The 21842-nt window shown below is 43.3% G+C and overlaps 1 protein-coding gene across 1 annotated transcript; it reads left to right on the top strand.

Annotated features, from left to right (window-relative positions):
- The first annotated feature begins 297 nt into the window (after nt 1–297).
- On the top strand, nt 298–764 carry LOC121153181 (E3 ubiquitin-protein ligase PPP1R11-like). Its single transcript, XM_040975671.1, has one exon. The coding sequence runs from the start codon at nt 366–368 to the stop codon at nt 744–746; it is 381 nt and encodes a 126-aa protein (XP_040831605.1). The 5' UTR covers nt 298–365; the 3' UTR covers nt 747–764.
- The last annotated feature ends 21078 nt before the right edge of the window (nt 765–21842 follow it).

Raw genomic sequence — 21842 nt, forward strand, 5'->3', positions numbered from 1 at the left:
CACACACCCTGGCAGCAAGCAGGGAATTTCTCAAATATGCAAGTCTTTGCAACTGCTGTCATGGACACAGATTTACTTCCTGGCTCCTGTTTTACCCAGGCCTTGTCACAATCTTGCAGGAATTGAAGGAGTTAACCATCAGATGGTAAATCACTGTGTCTCATGAATTTTTACATGAAATATATGAATCAAATCTTATTTAAAATAATGAGAACAACTCCCCAGGGGTGGGGACGCGGAGGCCCAGGAGGAGGGGGAAAAAGGCGGAGGCTCCCGGCTAACACTCCTCTGCTTAGATCCCAGAGACCCAGAAAAGGGGAAAGGTGTCCCTGTTCCCTTCCCTCCTCCTCCCCTCAGCCATAGCCATGGCGGAGGCAGGGGCCGGGCTGAGTGAGACCGTCACTGAGACAACGGTTACCGTGACAACCGAGCCCGAGAATCGGAGTCTAACCATCAAACTTCGGAAACGGAAGCCAGAGAAAAAGGTGGAATGGACAAGTGATACTGTGGACAATGAACATATGGGGCGCCGCTCACCAAAATGCTGCTGTGTTTATGAGAAACCTCGGGCGTTTGGCGAGAGCTCCACGGAGAGTGAAGAGGAGGAAGAGGAGGGCTGTGGTCATACACACTGTGTACGGGGCCACCGCAGAGGACGACGTCATGGAACCCTGGGACCGACTCCCAGCACCCCTCCCCAGCCTCCCGATCCCTCCCAACCCCCTCCAGGGCCAATGCAGCACTAAATTCCTCTCTCCCCACCATTCCTGTGTGTGTCTGGCCCTGAAGGTATCCACGTGGCTACTTGGGGACTAAACCCATGGTTTCATCCCTTCTCCGGCCCTCTCCTTCCCTCTTCTCTGCCAGATAGAGAGAAAAGGAAGTGGAAGTGGGCAGAGATCCTGGAATTCTGACTTGCTGCTATTTCCAGAACCCAGCTTTTCCGGGGTTCCCTCAGCCCTCACTTCTCTCAGTACCCACCCTCCTCTCTCTCCAGGGATCCAGGCACTTTGGTCCCAGGCTCTGCCCTTTGTTCTCACTGCCAAACTGCCTGTCCTGGGATCCAGTAATCTTGGCCCCTTGCATTCTCAACTTGAGTCCCAAATACTTAAATTAAGCTTTCAGTGGTCCCAGCTTTCACTTCCAGGGTCCCAGTCAGATTCCAGGCAATCTCACCCCAGCTGTGTTTGATTAATTCTGGCCTTGTGCTCTTCAACCATTGTATTTATGCAACCCACTTCTCCTTGCCTGTGGGATATGAGGTCTGAGGAGAGACCTCAGGCCTCCCAGCTTTCCCCCTCCTTCCCTCAGAAGGAGTTAGGAGAGAGAGGCCTTTGTCCTTATCACCTCTGATGGAAGACAGCCCTGTCCTCTGTGCCCACGATTGCCAGGTGATGTAGGATTTCTGACAGTTGGCTTGAGAGTTGGCCACTGAGTGCCAACACACCCTCAGCCCTTAGTCTCAGCTTCAGAGATGGAGATGACGTAGTCCTGGGGTCCTGGGTCTGGGCAAGGAGGTGAGTGTGTGTCCCCTCTGCTGCACTCTTAGCCCTCCTTTCCAGGCTCCGAGGTCTCTGCCAGCCTGGGCGGCCAGCTCTCTCGGCCTCTGCACCCCTCATGCCGGGATCTGGTGACCGTTTCCCAGGTCTCTCAGCATGCAGTTGCAGAGATCAGTCAAATCCATACCACCACTGAGATCTCATTTATTGCCACAGATGCACAAAACAAATAACCCAACATCGCAAAAAAAAAAAATAATGAGAACAAGGAATAATTTGAAAATAGTAACTGAAAATGTTTGGTGCAGCTTTTCACACACACAGTTTAGAGGACCACATGCTTCTTCCCACTGATCCTAAACAGAGCAGCACATTATGGGAAGGAAAATCTCACAGAACAGCAAGGGAAGGTCCACACCGACTGGCAGCAATCAGGACAAGTTAATGCTGCAGTGTCAGTGCCCAGCCAGTGCTGGCGCCTACTTGGCAAGGTGATCACACAGCCATATTAGTTAACAGCACATGAAGAAAAGAGAGTCAAACCAAGTCCTGGAGAACCACAAAAGAAAGAAGAGCACAGGAGGGAATGTTAGACTCCAATCCTTCTACCCTACCAATACCTCATACAGCATCAGAATTCATCCACAATTTGTAACAAAAGAATATTTCCCATACGGAAAACACTTGCCATGAATCAGCGTATGAGAAGTAAAAGCAAGAAAAACACTGCCATCAGTACAAAAACAAAAGCAAAGGCCAGCATTGTGGTATAATATGTAAAGCTGCCAGCTGCAACACCAGCATCCCATATGGAGTCAGCTGTTCCACTTCAACGCAGCTCTCTGCTAATCACCTGGGAAAAGCTGCAGGCTGCAGGAATTGGCTTGGTCCAGGACTGGTTATTTTGGCCAACTGGCGAGAGAGACAATGGATAGAAGATCTCTGTCTCTTTTATTTTGTAACTCTCACTTGAAAATAAGCGAATGCATATTTATAAGGCATATTTATTTATTGGAAAGGCAAAGAAAGAGATTTTTTATGTGTTGGTTCACTCTCTATATGGCAGCACTTGTTGGGCCAGTCAAAAGCAAGGGACTTGGAGCTTCTTCTGGGGGTGCCACGAGACAGAAGGGACCCCAGCACTCTGGACTCCTTAGGCTGCTTTCCCATATGTATTAATGAAGAGCAGAATTGCAAGTGAGGCAGCCAGATCTTGAACTGGTACCAATGCAGGTAGCACTTGATTTGCTATGCTACCACATTACGAAAGACACAAATTGTAAGAAACCAAAACATCAAACATGAGCCTGGCATGGTAACCTAATGCCTGAAGTCCCTATCTTGCACACGACATGATCCCATATTGGCACTGGTTCTAATCCCAATATCCCAACTTCCCATCCAGCTCCACACTTGTAGCGTGGGAAAGCAGTCAAGCATAGCCCAATGCCCTGGGACACAACAGGTGTGTCAGAGACCTGGAGAAGGCTCAAGGTTCCTGCCTTCAAATTGGCTCAGCTCTGACCATTTCTACCACCGGCTGAGTGAATCAATGGATGCAAAATCTTCCTTTCCATCTCTACATTTCTCTGTATAACTGACTTTCTAATAAAAATAAAATAAATCTTAAAAAAAAACTTAGAAGCAGGACTAAATCATCTCTGAGGACAGAAGTAAAGGGACCAAGACCTGAACTGACAAAACCTTTTTTCTCACCTAGGAATTCAGTTTATATTATTGACAGTCTTACTCAATCTTAGCAGAAAATCAAGTTGTCGACAATTTTCTATTCTGGGCCCAGCGCTGTGGCCTAGTGTCTAACGTTCTTGCCTTGAATGTATTTGTATCCCATATAGGTGCCGGTTCTAATCGTGGTAGCCTCGCTTCCAACCCAGATCGCTGCTGTGGCCTGGGAAATCAGTGAAGGAGGGCCCAAATCTTTGGCACCCTGCACCTGTGTGGGAGACCCAGAAGAGGCTTCTGTCTGCTGGTTTTGGACTGGCTCAGCTGCAGCCACTGAGGTCACTTGGGCAGTGAATCATCGGATGAAGATATTCCCTTGGCTCTCCTCCTCTCTATACATCTGACTTTGCAATAAAAATAAATATCTCCAAAAAAATGAATTTTCTATTCTTTCTAAGACCACTGAATAAGCTCGGGCTCTATGCAAGAGAACAAAGATGTAACATCCAAATCAGGAGACAGCATTCTTACAGAAGTGGGCAAACTGCAAATCAAAGCACAAGGACATGACAGAGAATGAGCTCTGGGAAGCAGCCTGCTTACACTTCACAGGGAGATCCACTCTCAGCAGCTGACTGAGGATCCCAGGCCTTGGGGAGCACTCTCCCTGAGGACACAGTGCCCAGAGGGCTCACTGCACTGATTCAGGGGATCCTAAGCACCAGCAATGTGACAGTGTGGCCTGGGAACTCCTCACAGCCTGCAGTGTCACCTCCAGCATCTTAGTTCCCTTCTGAAACCGCACACTCAAACCAAGGGAAGCTTGTGACCACTGGGATTTTCTCTTAACAATACTAGCACCAGATGTGTTATGTTGCTAAATACCGATTTATCACAATCAACTATTTACAAAACAATTCAATGCTTTCATCATCTACAGTTAGTAGAGACCTCAGAATCAAAGCTCAAACTCTATACAAGGGTGCAGGTTAATTCAGTGGACAGCAGATATTAGCTTTATCTTTTATCCCCTTTACGAATCTACCTCTCAACCCCACTCACTCCTATCTCCTTAGCATAGGCTAATCAAGGGTCTGAAGAGGCAAGTTATATAGAATCAGGGCTACTCTTTTGTCTCAGAAATCCCCATCATCTTAAGGTCCTGGTGCCATATATTGAGTGCAAAAATAACTTTTTCTTGAAACAAATACACTCAGAAATGATAAGTGCTCTGGCCACCAGATTTGCACATTCACAAAGATTCTTTGTGGGTGCAAATTCTCCTCTGACTTAACCAATTTATTGATGCAAAATGAAACCTAGGAGTATCCCAAGCACATTGTCCTAAGATTGACCTAGGCCTTTGCAAAGGTTTTACTCCCTAGCTAGGCAAGGCTGAGACAACCAAGAGTTCAATCATTTCTGCATTGACCCTTCAATATCAGCGTTGAATTAGGTGATACTAATATGTCACCAAGGAATGGAACTATGGATGCATAAAGAGAGTATTATTGCTCCAACAGGTTAGCTATATAAAATAGAGGAAACAGATGTCCTCCAGTTTTAGGGCATCAGATGCCACCCTGAATGCCAACCCCCTTTTTCTACTATCTTTCAGGGGGAAGGAGTGAGCCAGGAAAAGTTGGTCATGTTGGTTTGCTACAAAGAATTTTGAAACTCAGCAAAACTGAAAGAGAAGGGTGAGTGGAGGACCACTGGGCTTAAACAGAACTGAAACCTGGGCATTCTGATGGAGACACAGTAGTCCCATGTCATCTTAACCACTGTCACGCTATCACACACACAGGGCAGTGACTCCTTCCTGTGCTGTGCCAGGTGGGCATGCACTGCTTTCCCCTCATGCCTGTTGTTGACAGTAAACATTGCTGATCAAGAGATAATGCTGATTTTATGAGGGAAAAAAAAAAGTCCAGTTGCTAAAGTTAAATGAGTTGTATCTTGGGGGAAAGAGTGGATAGTGTTGCGATTTTCAGGGCAGATGGCAGCACTTGGCATTGTGGAAGAGCTCTGGACACTGAGGGGTTTATGCCCTGCCTTATTGCACTCTGTTGAACCTGCCTCATCCCCTCTACAATTCATGGGGACATCTAGTCCCAATCGTGAGAACTTAAGCAGTGGAGACGGGCAGCACCATGTCAGAAGCCAGCAGGATACATCAGTGCAGGCAACTGGTGCCTCATGGTTTATAGCTCGGGTTCTGCTACAGAAGCCCCGTGACGTTCGTCCCTGCTGCACTCCCTTGACTTGTCTACAAGGTCGCTGTGCCACCCGAGGCCTCTGCCCAGCAGAACGCCATCAGTGGATGCCGCCCCTCAACCTGGGCGCAAAACTGGGAGGAAAACAAGACTGTCTGTTCTGACGGCTGGAGTCTGTGCTCAGCTGCCATCAGCAACAAGAAATCTGCCCAGACCTTTACAGGGGCTACACTGAGGACTGAGCTGTGGGCTTGAGACCCTGTTTCTCAACTCACAGAATGCAGCGTCAAAGGGAAAAGAAATCTTAACAAATTTAAAAAGGAACGAAAATCAGGTCCCAAATCAAGATCAGACTGTCTCAGGACACTCTCCCCTCCTCACCGCACAATTTGGAAAGATGGGAGTCCCAAGGTTCAAGGTCAGGGCTGCAGAGTGGGACAACAAGGTCCCCCTGCCGTCCCCTCCCGCCCTGGGGCCCGAGGAGATGCGCTCACACACTCACCCTTCCCAGCTCCTGAGGAGTCGGGTGTCCTCCAGAGGGCTCCTGCGGGCCACGGGGTTCACAGGGCAGCACTGCCTCAGCTCCCTGGGCCTCTCTCAGGAGCAGGACCAGCCGCGGCAATGGCGCCACCTCTACACATCAGCCCCCTTCATCCACAGGCTTTTAAGGCCACGCGTGATTGGGCGGCTTGCACAGACGTCATACTGTGCGCAGCCAATGAGATCGACCCTGGTCTCAATGGCGGACATGTGTGTTTTAGGGCCGTTGGGGGACAAAGGGGCGGGGCTGCACCTCAGCTGTTGGCAGTTGGAGCTTTCCAACAGCAGGGGACTCTGTCACTTCTCAGATAAGTCCACCTGCTGGCCTCTCTCCTTCCCTCTCTAGTTCAAGATCCTGTTGAAGTCTAGAATCCAAAAAATGGGTGACAATCCCCAAAACAAGTTAAAATACACTGAATGTTCAGTAGGTTTTGAGGCTTTTCTTCTTTGTGTTGGTTTTTGACGTTGGTTCATTTGACTGCCTTTCTTTTTTTTTTTTTTTTTGAAGATTTATTTTTATTTTTTTTATTGGAAAGGCGGATACACAGTAGGAGAGACGGAGGGGAAGATCTTCTGTGCGATGATTCACTCCCCAAGTGAGCGCAATGGGCCGATACTATGCCGATCCGAAGCCAGGAGCCTCCTCCGGGTCCCCCACACGGGTGCAGGTTCCCAAGGCTTTGGGCCGTCCTCGACTGCTTTCCCAGGGCACAGGCAGGGAGCTGGAAGGGAAGCTGGGCTGCAGGGATTAGAATCGGCGCCCATATGGGATCCCGGGCGTGCAAGGCTAGGACCTTTAACCACTTGCGCCACCGCGCCGGGCCCTTGACTGCCTTTCTTTAAAGATTATTTATTTTTACTGAAAAGGAAGATATGCAGGGAGGAGAGATAGAGAGGAAGATCTTAAATGGCATGGTTCACTCCCCAAGGGGCCACAAAGGCATGAGCTGAGCCAATCCGAAGGCAGGATCCAGCAGCTTCCTCCAGGTTTCCCATGCAGGTTTAGGGTGCCAAAGGTTTGGTCTGTCCTGGTCTGCATTCCCAGGCCACAGGTCTGCTTCCCATTCAGCTCCCTGCCTGTGCCCTGGGAAAGCTGTCCAGGGCGGCTCAAAGCTTTGGAACCCTGCACCGGTTTGGGAGATTTCCCAGCTTCTGGCTTTTGTTTGGCCCAGCTCCAGCTGTTGCAGCTGCTTAGGGAGTGAATCATTGGACACAAGATCTTGCTCTAATCCTAGTACTAACCATAGCATTGATCCTAATGCTGACCCTGAATATAACACTAACTCAGTCTCTTGACTTTTGATAGCTTAGCAATCAACCTGGTTGCCACAAGAGCTGACCAGATGCTGCTGTTGCTGTCGGGACTGTTGTAGTCTGAATTGCTTCTCTCCAGCCACTGGTGGGTTTTTCTGTTCACTCACTGCAAGACTGTTCTGCCATCACCACCACTTCCTTGTGTTCATGGGGTCTCCAGATACCCCCTACCTATTGCCTGACCCATATTTTCCCCTCTTTAATCTGCTTCCTGTGCTTCACCATTTGTGAGGATTCCCCATCATCCCAGACGTGTCTCTACCCTATGGCATGCCTTAAATTTATTTTTTAAATAACTTCTAACTTAATTCCATGTGATCAGAAAAACTACCTAATGATTTTTATATTTTGGCTTTTGGATCTTGTAGTCTTCATGTGTGTTAAAATTGTCTTAAGGATTATACAGGAAGAAGAAATTAAAAATTTGGAAACAAAGATCACACCCACTTATTCCTAACCCTTGAAACTTCCCATCTTGATCATCTATGTAAACATCATCAAAACTGAAAATGTATTTTTAAAACTTCATATGAAAAGAGTTGTTTCATTTTTTTAACTGGAAAGGCAGGTATACTGAAAGAAGGTGATACAGAGAGAAAGATTTTCCATATGTTGGTTCACTCCCAGACTTGATTCAGTGGCTGGAACTGAACCAATCAGAAGCAGAAATCAGGTGCGTCTTCTGGATCTCCATATCTCACTAAACCATTCTTTCTTTTTATTTAAGATTTATTTTATTTTTAATGGAAAGGCGGATATACAGAGAGGAGAGACAGAGAAGAATTATTTCCATCTGATGATTCACTCCCCAAGCGGCCAGGGAAAGCAGGCAAGGATGACCCAGGCTTTTGGGACTGTACACCCGCGTGGAAGACCTGGAGGAGGTTACTGGAGCCAGGTTTGCATTGGTTCAGTGCCAACCTATGGTCACTTGGATAGTGAAACATCAGAGAATCTTCCTCTATCTCTCACTTTGTAATTAAAAAAAAAAAACTATTTAAAAAATAATAGCTAGGACCCGGCACGGTGGCCTAGTGGCTAAAGTCCTCACCTTCAGCGTGCCAGGATCCCATATGGGTGCCTGTTCTAAACTTGGCAGCTCCACTTCCCATCTTGCTCCCTGCTTGTGGCCTGGGAAAATTGGCTTTTCAGATATACATAAATCACCTGTCACTCTGTAACCGCATGTGCTGCCAACCGTGGAGTTCCTGGCTTCAGCCAGGTGAGTGCCGGTTGGAATGAGCAATGGCTTGCTGAGAATGTTTTCATAAAGTAAATTGATAATTTTTTAGAATTTTTTGGTAATGATTCTTTAATCAAATGGTGGAAATAAAACAACTGGATGTTGTGTAAAAGCTTGTGATGCTTCCTATGAAATAAGGAAGGCAACTATTCTGAGTTGTCTATTATGAGCATCACACTGTAGTGCTCTGTGTCTCACCTTGCCTTCTGTTCTGCCAATCATGCACCCTTCCTGAGCTCTGAAATCGGCTGCAGCTGGTCTCCAGCAGAATTAGCTTAGAGTTACAATTATGGTAATGGTTATGGTTACACATATGGCTATGATTATTGCAGGAATTAGTGTTAGCTTTAGGAATTTGATTTGTGTTTGAGCTGGGGAGGCTCCAAGTAGGGTCATCATTTCAGTCAAGGGGCATTGTTAGGTAAAGCATAGAGCTTGGCTTAGCATTGCACACAGGGTTGGACTTAGGGCAGTGTTATTATTAGGGTTAGGGCTAGAATTTGAGATTTGGGATAGTGCTGGGATGAGAGCTACAATAGAACTACAGTTGGTTATAGATTTAATGATAGGACTTGAACAAGGATTACCATTTGGGTTATGAATAGATTTAGAATCAGGGCCAGACTGAGAATTAATAATCAGTTTAGTGTTAGCAATAGGGTTATGGTTAGTGCTCGCAGTAGGGCTAGATGAGAGTTAAGATGAGGGTTGTGGCTAACCCTAAGCATAGACAGTAGCAGTCTCAAGAACTAACACCAGGCCTAACTCCAACCCCAACTGTAAACTTTATCCTAACCCTCAATCTCCTTCCACCCCTAACTCTAAACCTAGTACCAACCTTTGCAATACCCCTAATCCTAACCCTGACTGTAATGTTAACTCAATCTCTTGTCTTTTTACATCTGTAGCCATCAGCCAAGCTGCAGGCTGAATTCTAACACTAACATTGACCCAAGTCTTAAACTCATTCTGAACATGCATAATTCTTTTTTTATATATAATTTATTCCTTTTCATTTCAAAGTCAGATATACAGAAAGCAGGAGAGACAGAGAGGAAAATCTTCCATCTGATGACCTACTCCTCAAGATGTCGCAATGGCTGGAGCCACACCAATCTGAAGCCAGGAGCCTCTTACAGGTCTTTCACATGAGTCCCAAAGCTTTTGGCCATTCTAGAATGCTTTCCCAGGAGACAAGCAGGGAACTGGACAGGAAGCAGGGCTGCTGGGATTAGAACTGGAACCCATATGTGATCTCGACACATGTAAGGCAAGAACATTAACTGCTAGGCTATTGTGCTCGACCTAGAAGAATTCATACTAAGATACTAGCCAGAACCCTAACCCTTGCTATGACCATGCCCCTAACCCTATTCACAATATCCCTGATATAGCCCTAGTCTTAATCTAAATCTATCGACAATGCTAATATTAACAAAACTCAAACCATAGCCATTAACCTAAAACTAAACATAGACCGGGCACTTACCCAACTCCTATCTCAAAACCTAGCACTGATACGTATTACAACCTAGGGCACATCCTAAACCAGAAATGATTACCCCTAATTCTTGCCTCATACTGACACTAGTTCAAGCTCTAGCCCAAACCAGAAATGTGATCCTAACCCTAAACAGAAACTGAGCCATAGTCCTAACCCTGACTCCAGCACTAACACAGATCTGGTCATCAATGTAATACTAAGCCTAGCCGTAATACTGAACCTTACCATAGATGTATTTCTAAAGCTAACCCTAATGCTAACTCTAATCATCACCCTGATTACAACACTAAACGCAAATGCAACACTAACAGCCAAAACCTTAGTCACAAACCTAACACTAGATTTTGACCTAACCTTAATCTTAGAAGAACTGTAGCACCAGCTCATACCCTTACCTTAACTCTAGCTCTAAGCATAATAATTCCAGCATTGACTCTAACCTCACCATAATATGAAAATTAACACAACACAACTTCTTAATCCTCAATGTAGCCACATTTTTAATCTTAACGCTAATTGTAACCCTAACTGTATTCTAAAATGACAGAGCCCTTACCCCAGTCCTAACAATAACCCTCAATCTAGCATTAATGAAAACTAAGTTTGAATCTAAAATATAACCCAAAGTCTACATTTAGCAATAATCAAATCTATCTGTACCTAATACTAATCTATCCCTAATATTAATTATCCTAAATACTAATCTTGATGCAAATCCTACTGCATGCAACATACAAAAAGTGCTCTGTACCTAATGCTAGTTGTAAGTTTAAACCTAACCCTAACCATAGGGCTAACCATAGCTCAAGTCTCAATCCTTACAGTCATCTCACTACTAAACCTAACCTTTAGCATTAGACCTAGCCCTAACCCTAATTACATCTAACATTAATCCTAGTTGTATTCCTAATGATAACCCAAGTCACAGGCCTAAATGGAACCCTAACACCAAAATTAGCCCCAATCATAAAACTAGGCTTTGACCTCATCACTGCCATATCCCAAGATATAATGATAACCCTGATCCTAACCCTACAATGAACCACAACATTAAAACAATCCACGTCTCTGACAGAACAACTTTTACACTATGGCGCGCCTGTTCATGACACTGTTCTAGCAGGGAAAACTCACTGAGAGCCAAGCCAGGACGTCATGGGATCTGCCTACAGAAATTGGCCTGACTTGGCTCTTGTACATTCCATAGATTTTTCCAAACACTACCTTTAGTGAAGAACTAGGATTAGTTTGGCTCCTTCAAGAGACATAAGCATTCTCATCGATGGAAAAGTGAAATGCTTTGATAGTACCAGGGTTGAAAAAGCCCTAGGCTTCACTACATTTTCAGCAGATTTGAAAACTCCCACTCAAGATAAACCCAGCCCCTCACACTCAAACTGTGCTGGATTCCATGGAGTCTGAATGTCCTCCCTGCCAGGGGCTGTGGAGAAGAAAGGCAAAAGCAAGCAGAGTTTCAGCCACTCACCATCTTTCTCCACCACACAGAGGAGGCTGTCTGTCACCATGACTTTTCTAGAATGCTGAGGCTGCAGGATTCTGGGCTCTTATGACCAGGCAGCTGCTGATTGGACAGCTTATATGGCCATGCAACCCAATGAGGTCAAAGAGAGGCAGCCAATCAGAATGCTCCCTGTTACCTGGACAGCAAAATGGTGTTATGTGAGTGAAGTAAGAGTGAGGGCTTAGGCCGGAGCTCATGTTCAGAGTTTTGATAATTCACTTGGTCATAGCCCTCCAAAGTTTATCTGTGGTCACCTTCTTATAGGTCGAGTTCGTCTGTCCGTGGGCCTACTATCTCTGTGATCTGGAGCTTGACACAACCTGTGGAAGCTGTTATAATCCTACGCATGATAAACTTCCATAACCATTCACCCCTACACTTTTTTTAGAACTTCTCTTCATGCTCCCCACCCATGTGTTATGTTTTCTCCTGGGTGCTATTTATAAGTATGCGGGAAAGAATACTTACAAATCTTACATACATACATCTTCTTTTTGATGCATTTCTTTTTTTAGGTAGTCACCCTTCCTAGCCTCACCCCCTGCATTCCCCCCTTTCTTGATGGAATACCATTTTGTGTTTGATCTTGGTGCCTTTGTATCATTGTGTGAATTGTTATTCTTCCTCTATCCATAAATATGGATCCAGTCACCATGAGAATTGGGTCATTTAGAGTTTGGATTATGTAGGGTATTCTTCGCAGTGTTTATTTATGTATTTATGCTTCACATAGATGCTTAGACCTTGTGTTTTCTGTTTGTTGGTTGTTTCCATGACCACATTTTCGTTGTAAACCTGGAGCCTGCTCAGGATAACATGCAACCTTCTTTACATCCAATCCCAGTGGAACCATTTTCAATAATGTTGTGTTACTTGTGTTGTATGTTGTAGGGTTATGTGTAACAATCTGGATGAGATTAAGAAGGTTAAGTTTTAAAAGTTTGATTCTCATCGGACGGAAGATCTTCCTCTCTGTCTCTCCTCTCTGTATATCCGCCTTTCCAATAAAAAAAAAAGTTTGATTCTATTCAATATATTTTCTGCATGGGTGTAAAATAGATTCAAGAACTTATTTGTTTTTGGTTAAAAAGAGATGCTTAGGTTCTTGTTTTCCATTCATTGTGTCTCGTCCTCTTACCAAATTGTGGAAGGTTGACTTAGATTTTGTAGAATATGCTTTGACTTATTGGTTGATTGATTCATTGATTGATTTATCTGTAGTTGCTTCATAATGGAGTCTCTGGTCTTATTTTTTCTGTTGAATGTTTCAATGTCTACATTTACACTGTAGTATGTAGTGTGGTCATGAGAAGATGCAACCCAGTGTGCATTCAATCTTAGGGAAACCTTCTCAATAATCCTGTGTTACCTGAGCTGTATCTTCTAGGCTTATTTGTGACTATGTGGATGAGAGTAAGCAAGTTATGATGTTTGTAACTTTTTGAAAGTATTTTATGCATGACTGTGGGAATTCATTCATTCCATTGGTTTTTAAAATTTAGTTTATTTTTAATGGAAACTCAGATATACAGAGAAGATGAGAGACAGAAGGGTGCATCTCCTGTCCATGCATTCACTCCCCAATCAGTTACAAAGGCCAGAGCTGAGCTGACTTGAAGCCAGGATTCAGGAGCTTCATCCAGGTCTACCACAAGGCAGCAGGGTCCCAAAGCTTTGAGCCATCCTCATCCTCTTTTTCAGGCCACAAGCAGGAAGTTGTACGTGAAGTGGAGCTGCCAGGATTAGAATTGGTGCCAATATGGGCTTCTGCATTCCATTTTGTTTGTTTGTTTGTTTATCTTGCTATTTTCCCAAGGCACAGGGATCTTACCCATTCTGGGAAGACAGCAAAGTGGATGTGAAGCCTTGCAGTTCTAACACCATCAATTCGGATTATGCAATGCAAACATCATGCCACAGTAGGTATAGAAATGCAGGAACTCCCCAATTACCCTTTTGGGTTCAGATCTCAGAGGTGCCTGCTAGAGCATATATTGACTGATGGACCATCCTTTGCTGCTAGCAAATAAATGACATCCTGCTTCAATCCCTCCTTCATCATGCCTATGTGACATGCAGGTTACAAGTTTTTGAAGTCCATCTACTTTGGCTCTGGGCTAACAGCCACTTGTCCTTGTATGCTTATCACTTTAGATATTTTCAGTTCTCTTGGCTGAGATTAGTTGCCTACACATGTGTAGACTCACCTCTAGGCTTTCCATTCTGTTCCTTTGTTCCCTTTCTCTGTTTCTGGTATAGGAAAACACTTCTTGGATAACCACTGCCCTGTAGTAATCCTAAATTCAGAAAAAGAAAAGTGCAAGGCACATTTTCCATGATGCAGTCTGTAGGTCTAGGGAGTCCCACTTTCCTTTCCTCACTCCCCATTCACACCCATCTCAGGGCAGTGGTATAGTCCCACCTTTACACCTACAGTTTGACACCATGGAAGTATAGGCATACAGAACTGTAGAAAGTCTCATATATTCTCAAGGTATATTGAACTGTGTTACTGAAGATGGTGACTTCCAGAACTGAAAAAGAATATCTCCATGCTCACTTTGATTCTTCAGCGCTGATGCTTTTTGTGTCAAAGTTGGAAATGGTGGCAAACATTCTTTTCTGCAGTTGAATGTCCCTTCTGTTTCTCATGCCCACATCTTGCTGCATTCCCTGCTGAGACACTTCTACTCAGTGAATCCACGGTAAACAAAAGCTGCTGACATATCTGTGTCTTCCACAGTTTGTCTTCACTGACCAGATGGCTCACTTCATACATGGGACACCCACAATTCTGTGCAAAACTGTTCTCTTCAGTCCCCATTTCACTGAGACAAATGTAATTTCCATAGCTGCTCCAGGATACAATAGTAGGATTTTGCAATGGCAATAGTCTCGCTAAGTGACTCTAAAGAGAATCAAAATGAAACTCAAACGAGAAGATCCTAGCAATGCATGTCCTGGAAGGATATTGCTATCTTCCAGAACATGAAATGAGTATCAGCTTTCTCAAGCAGATATCAAGTAGAAAGACAGAAACTGACCTGATTCATGAAAGACAAAGCCAGACTTAAATATTGCCACAGAAACATGCTCCCAATTAAAGAAAAAATAATAAAAATAAATCTACTTGTATCCATTTTTGTCAGTGGATAACAACTTTCAGGTACTTAAGAAGAATCCATTGAATTGACATTTCTTACAATTTGACAAGACTATTTCATGGCACTGTATTCTACTAGGGAAAACACACTAAGAGCCATGCCATTGCTTGTGGCTGTGCAGAGTATACTGTACATTCATGCAGAGTATACTGTACATTCAATAGGTCTGCATGCTCAGTTGCAATTGCCTGGAGAGCAGTTTCCACTTGACCTGGTCATCATGGGGGAGGGAAGAACCAGTTCTAGGTTCAAATAACACTGACTCTCCCTGCCATGATCAAACCTTGAATTTTCTTCAAATATGTCTCCATTTGCTGTCTCTCTAGCACCATTTGAGAAACTTCATAAGAATTTTTTTTTGCTTTCCTTTAAAAACCTTTTGAATGAGGGTTGTTATTGAGACACTTCAATGGTTGAGCCCCTACTGATCATGTAGGCATTCAGTTATCAGAACTCCAGATTCTGTACCAGCCTTTCTGCTTCTGGTCAGTGTATAAAATACACCTGAAGTAGCAGGGAATGATGCCAGGAATTGGGCCCTGATACCTACATGGGAGATCACAATGTGATTTTTTGTTCCTGATTTGGACCTGGCCAAGCTTGGAATGGAGAACCCCAGGCTCATGGTGGGAGTGACCTGGTGAATGCAAGTTCTATTTGTCCTTTCCACTCTCATGAGTGCTTGCATGCTCTGAATCTGCATGTCTCTACTTGCCACACAAGTAGGACACTACTAGGTAAAAGAAAAATGAACTCAGTGATATGCATCCCATTGATGACCTTCATTATTTGTGTGCCTCGGAAGGTTTGATTATATTAATATAAAAAGTTTAATTTTATAAGTACAATATAAAGTTTCTTTTTAAGCTTGCAAATGTCACCCCAAGCTCACTACATGGGCAATATCAGCTTCTGTGTTGACAAATACACCTATGACACACTTGACATTTTCAGTATTAAAATTGCTTATCAAAACTAGAAAACCTGCACTGATTTATTTTTTGTATGACCATGGCATTAGGCTTACGCTTTTGGAAATGCATCATTCCATGTTTGATTTAGTCCCAAGTACTACTTTCTAGTAACTCTGATTTAAAGTAGGTACAGACATAGGAAGACATCCCTCATGCTGACTGCTGGGTAGAATTGTTATGTCTGGGTTTTGCATTGCTTAATTTCTCAAATTGTAGAGTGTATATTTTGAAAATTACAATTGTTCATTAGCACACATGGCTGCCTCTTGGGTGCATGGCCCAAGGCATTGGGCCATTCTTGACTGCTTTCCCAAGCCACAAGCAGGGAGCTGGATGGGAAGTATGCCCAGCAAGATTCAAACCGGCGTCCATATAGGATCCTGGCACCTTCAAGGCAAGAACCTTAGTCACTAATCCGCCATGCTGAGGACAAAAAAGTACAATTTTTATCTTCAAGAAATACGTTACTTTTTCATTACAAAGTCAGACATAAGAGAGGAAGATCTTCTGTCCATTGATTCACTCCCCAAACGACCACAATGGTCAGAGCTGAGCTAATCTAAAGCAAGGAGCCTGGACTCTCTTCTGGGTCTTCCACAAGTCCAGAGTCCCAAGCCCTGTCCTCAACTGCTTTCCCAAACCACAAGCAGAGAGCTGAATGGGAAGTGGGGCAGTCGGGATTAGATTGAACACCCATATGGGATCCCAGCACGTATAAAGCAAGGACCTTAGCTATTAGGCTATCATTGTTGGCCCAAGAAAAGCACTTTTACGGAGGTAATTACTGGGCCTAGCACGGTAGTCTAGTGGCTCTAGTCCGCACCTTGCATGTGCTGGGATGCCCTACGTGTGCCAGTTCTTTTCCCGGATGCTCCACTTCCCATCCTGCTCCCTGTTAGTGGCCTGGGAAAACAGTCAGGGGTGGCCCAAAGACTTGAGATCCTGCACCTATGTAAGCAATCCAGAAGAAACTCCCGGATCCTAGCTTTGGATCAGCTCAGTTCTGGCCTCTTCATCCACTGCAGAGTGAATAAGTGCATGGGAGATCTTTCTCTGTTTCCTCTCATCTCTGTTTTTAATATTGCAATAATAATAAAATTTAAAAAAATTTAAAAAGAGGGTGATTACCAGAAACTATAGCTACTGTGAATCCCCTTCGAACTGATTTCAGTTCCTTTAAGGATACACAAGGACAGAGGAAATACCACAGAAGCTGAGTTGGCCAGGGAGTGACCTCAGGAGAAACCAAACCTATTCTCATCCTGCTCTCAATTTTCAAACATTTGAACCACAAGAAATGAATGACTGTGATTCAGGACACATACTCTATCTGTTATGTTGACTAAAGCACACTCTTCATTATAACTATCATTCCTATAGCAATGAGAAAGAACCCATCACTGTCAGAGACATATACAAATCAAAAGTTATGAGTTCAGATGCCCAACACCTAAACAATAACAAAATATCAAATAACCAACCAACATACTGACCTTCCAGTCCCCCACAAAATAAAAAACAAGTCTAGGACTAATAAAGGAGACTCATGTATATAATATCAAAAAGGAAAAAGGAACATGCAAAAATTGCTCACACAGAAGGACAATGGCCCTGGGCTCGCTGTGACAGAGTGAGTTCTGTCACTGCTGTGGGGTGACCGTCCCATGTGGAAATACCTTCCAATTCTGAGATTCTTTTTTTCCGCTTGCTTCATTTTATTTGAGACTCTCCACTGCACTTTTCATTTGCTCTACTATTCTTATTTTTTGAAATGTCAGCCTTAATTTGCTCTATTGCTGTTATTTTTTGTGTAACATATTCCTTAATGTTTTTGAACTCTTGTATGTGCTTCTCAATGTTGATCAGAAGCTTTATAATGAGTTTTCTGAATTCTGAGTTCCCAATTTTCTCACTGTCTTCCTCAGTTAACTCTGAGGGCGGCATCAGGTTTTGCTCCTTTGCAGGGGAGTCTTTAATAATATTCATTTTACTTCTGTGTATTCTTTTGCTCTAGATAATTGTACTTCTACTTATCAGATTCTTCTCCTTGGTGCAGGTTTCTAAGCAATGTCGTGCACAGGTCCACAGTTATTGTTAGGGTTTCCCCCAGGGACATGGTGTGTCATGGGCCTATGGCTTCCTACAAGAACTAAGTGGGCACAGATCCAGGGGTAATCTCCCACATTCGAGAATTCAAGGAGGGACAGTGGCCAAATCGGATCCACATTTGGCCAGGTGTCACAAGATTCATCACTCTGATCAAGATTCATGCTTCATAGCTGAGTCTTTAGCATTAGGATTGCAACATGCATCAGTTGATATTTTTGCTTCCAATTTATTCTGAAACAGAATGTGGGATATTGAAATTCAAGAAACTCATACTACATACATTCTGGAAATGATAAAGATGGTATTTCAAACAAGTGTTATGCACTGAACATTTATTATCAACATAAAAATCTGAAAGCAGTACTCATTCACATTTTACCCCTCACAATAAAGGTAGATCACTCACAAATTGTGTCTTACTTTAACAACACATAGCTGTGTTCTCAAACACACTGGTAATCTCATGTATACCTTTTAACACTTGTTGGAACTTCTGAAGTGTTTTTTCACTTCGATTTTACTTTTAGTATTTTGTTTGCAATGTTGTTAAAGCTTGTTTCACTCATGTTGTAAGCTGACAGAGCATGCCAGTATGTTTATGATCGCTAATATATGCTTACATGCTTTAGTAATGAAAATTGACGGCTCCCAAAAGGCTTCTGCACATTATCTACATTCCTAATGTTTCTCCCATGTGAATTCTGATGTGCAATGAAATCTCCCCCTTTTTTTTTCACCACACAGGACATTCATATTGTTCTTATCCTGTGTGGGTTCTCTGATGTGTAATGAGGTCTGACTTCTGAGAAAAACTTTTTCCCACACTCATTACATTCATAAGGTTTTTCCCCGGTGTGGATTCTTTGATGTTTAATGAGTTGTGGCTTCTGAGCAAAAGCTTTTCCACACTCACTGCATTCATAAGGTTTTTCCCCAGTGTGGATTCTCTGATGTATGATTAGGTCTGACTTGTAATGAAATGCTTTTCCACATTGGCTACACTCATACGGTTTTACCCCTGTGTGGATTCTCTGATGTCCGATTAGGGATGACTTCAGCTTAAATGCTTTTCCACACTGGCTACATTCATAAGGTCTTTTCCCGTTGTGGATTCTCTGATGTATAACTAGGTATGATTTCTGCTTAAATGCTTTTCCACACTCAATACATTCATAAGGGTTTTCTATTGTATGGATTCTCTGATGTTTAATGAGGTATGAATTCTGAGAAAAAGCTTTTCCACACTCATTGCATTCATAAGGTTTTTCCCCAGTGTGGTTTACCTGATGGTTAAATAGGGATGACTTATGCCTAAAGGCCTGTCCACACTCACTACATTCATAAGGCTTCATTCCTGTGTGGATTCTCTGATGTCTAACGAGGTGTGACCTCTGAGCAAAAGCTTTTCCACACTCACTACATTCATAAGGTTTTTCCCCTGTGTGGATTCTCTGGTGTGAAGTTAAATATGACTTCACTGTAAATGCTTTTCCACACTCACTGCATTCATAAGATTTTATGCCGGTGTGGTTTATCTGATGTTTGATTAGGGATGACTTATGCTTAAAAGCTTGCCCACACTCACTACATTCATAAGGTTTTACCCCTGTGTGGATTCTCTGATGTCATAGTGAGGTGTGACCTCTGAGATAAAGCGTTTCCACAGTCACTACATTCATAAGGTTTTCCCCCGGTGTGTATTCTCTGATGTGAAGTTAGATATGACTTCAGTGTAAATGCTTTTCCACACTCACTACATGCATAAGGTTTTATGCCGGTGTGGTTTATCTGATGTGTGATTAGGGATGACTTATGCTTAAAAGCTTGTCCACACTCATTACATTCATAAGGTTTTACCCCTGTGTGGACTCTCAGATGTGCAATTAGATATGACTTTATTTTAAATGCTTCTCCGCACTCATTACATTCATACGGTTTCCCCTCTGTGTGAATTCTCTGATCCCTAATGAGAGAGAATTCCTGGTGAAAGACTTTTCTATGCTCATTACATTCATATGGCTTCTCTGCAGTGTCAAGGATCTGATCTCCTATGAGTTCTGACTCCTGGTCAATGTTTTCTTTACATCCATTGCACACATAGAAATCTGCTCCTCTGTCACTTCTATGTTTGCTGATAATGCAAGATTTGTAGTTAAAAGGCTTTTTACAGTAACCACATATACAGTGACTTCTAGCTGTTTGGGTTATCTGATTGACTTCCACATCTGTTTTATAAATAAGTGATTTCTCACTCTGGAAATGTTCCTGGGGTTTCTCTCCTGAGTGTGTGTGTGGATGATTGTCAAAGTCAGAATTGTTATTTAACATTTTCTCTTTAAGCTGCACAGACTCTCCCACACTGACAGGTTGCTTATTGCATGCGTCGCTGGTATAGACTTTCTCACTCACAAGGAATATCTTCTTCCTGCTGAAAATTTTTTCTTTCCCATTGTGTTCAAAAGACTGCTGACAAGTGTGCATCTTAACGTGCTGACTGAGATTTTCCCCACTCTGGAGTTTGGTCTCAGGGAAATCAGAGGCATGCTTTATCTCAAGAGGCATTTCACCAGGGATCCTGGGGGAAGAAAAGATTTCCAATGAGCTATGGTGCCTTTCTTCTCTGCTTTTAAAAGCCAGTAGACTTCTAAGATCTCTTCTTGGAGGTGCTTTCTCTGCCCTGCATCCAAATTTACCTCGTCACTTAGCAATAAAGCTTCTATTGAAAACTGATTTCCTGTTTCTGTTTCTATAGTATGATCCTGAAAGAAGTTTTTCTGGTAACATTTGCTATGGTGTCACAATATAAGAGTTGAACAAAGACCCAAATCCAACCACTGCCTAACTCTAGCTAAACCTCCAGACAGATTACACTTTCAGAGGGGTGGAGGTAGGAAGTATAGCAGCTTAGCATTTCAGACGCACTACTCATCAACTACCTATTTGCACTTTTCTTACCAACTCAATTTTCATACTGGAGTCTAGGCTCTGGTTGCTTGTGTTTGCACAGCTCCTTAGGGAAGATTAGCAGTCCCTGGCAAGGGGCACTTTTCTGCATGACTTGAAACAGCCTAGGTGGATTCTGAATGCCAAGCACCTGACATGGTACCCAAGTTCTGGGCTTCTTTCTCATGTTTCAGGTTGGTTTATCCTCTCTTGAGGAATGATTCTTCTTGGCCTTGATAGTTTTTGTTTGTTTAAGATTTATTTTTTTTTATTAGGAAGTAGATACGCAGACAGGAGGGGAGGCAGAGAGGAAGATATTCCGTCCGTTGATTCACTCCCCAAGTGAACACAATGGCTGGATCTGAGCTGACACAAAGCCAGGAGCCAGGAAATTCTTCTGGGTCTCACACACAGGTTAAGCGTCACTTTTGAAATTTTGTTGTCACTACCTCTCTCCATTCAAGAGGCACACCATCCCCTGGCTCTCTCCAAAGTAATGTAATTTCATTCCATCTGCTTTCTACATTCATCTAGTCACTTTCAAATTAACACTATAAATGAAATATATATGTATATATGAAGAAACAAATTATATTTCTTAAGTTTCATTTTTGTACAATTTCTCATTCATATCATGTTTCAATTATGGGCATAGCTAATATTAAGCATCCTTATCAGGGCCCTCTGAGGTATACCAGTGGCTAAATTCCTAGAATCAATGTACCAGGATCACATATGGGCGGTGATTCTAATCCAGGCAGCCCCGCTTCTCATCAAGCTTGCTTCATGTGGCCTGAGAAGGCAGTCTCAAGACAGCCCAAAGCCTTGGGATTCTGCAGCTGTGTGGGAGACCTGGAAAGGGTTCCGTGCTCCTCACTTCAGCTCTAGCCGTTGTGGTTGCCTGGGAAGTGAATCAATGCATGGAAGATCTTCCTCTCTCACCTTCTCTCTGTAGGTCTGACTTTGATATAAAAATAAGTATATCTTAAGAAAAAAGTCATCTTGGGCAACTCTCTTTTCGGGTATTATAAAATTTTTGTGATTACAACTTGCCTGAAGATTATTTCTTGACTTTCCTGATTGGCTCCAAGCAGTTCATTCTGTCTGTAGGAATCTGAAATGAGGAAAAGA

This window comes from Ochotona curzoniae, unplaced genomic scaffold (assembly GCF_017591425.1).
Source record: "Ochotona curzoniae isolate NIBS_2020 unplaced genomic scaffold, NIBS_Ocur_1.0 contig_2688, whole genome shotgun sequence".
NCBI classification, from domain to species: Eukaryota; Metazoa; Chordata; class Mammalia; order Lagomorpha; family Ochotonidae; genus Ochotona; species Ochotona curzoniae.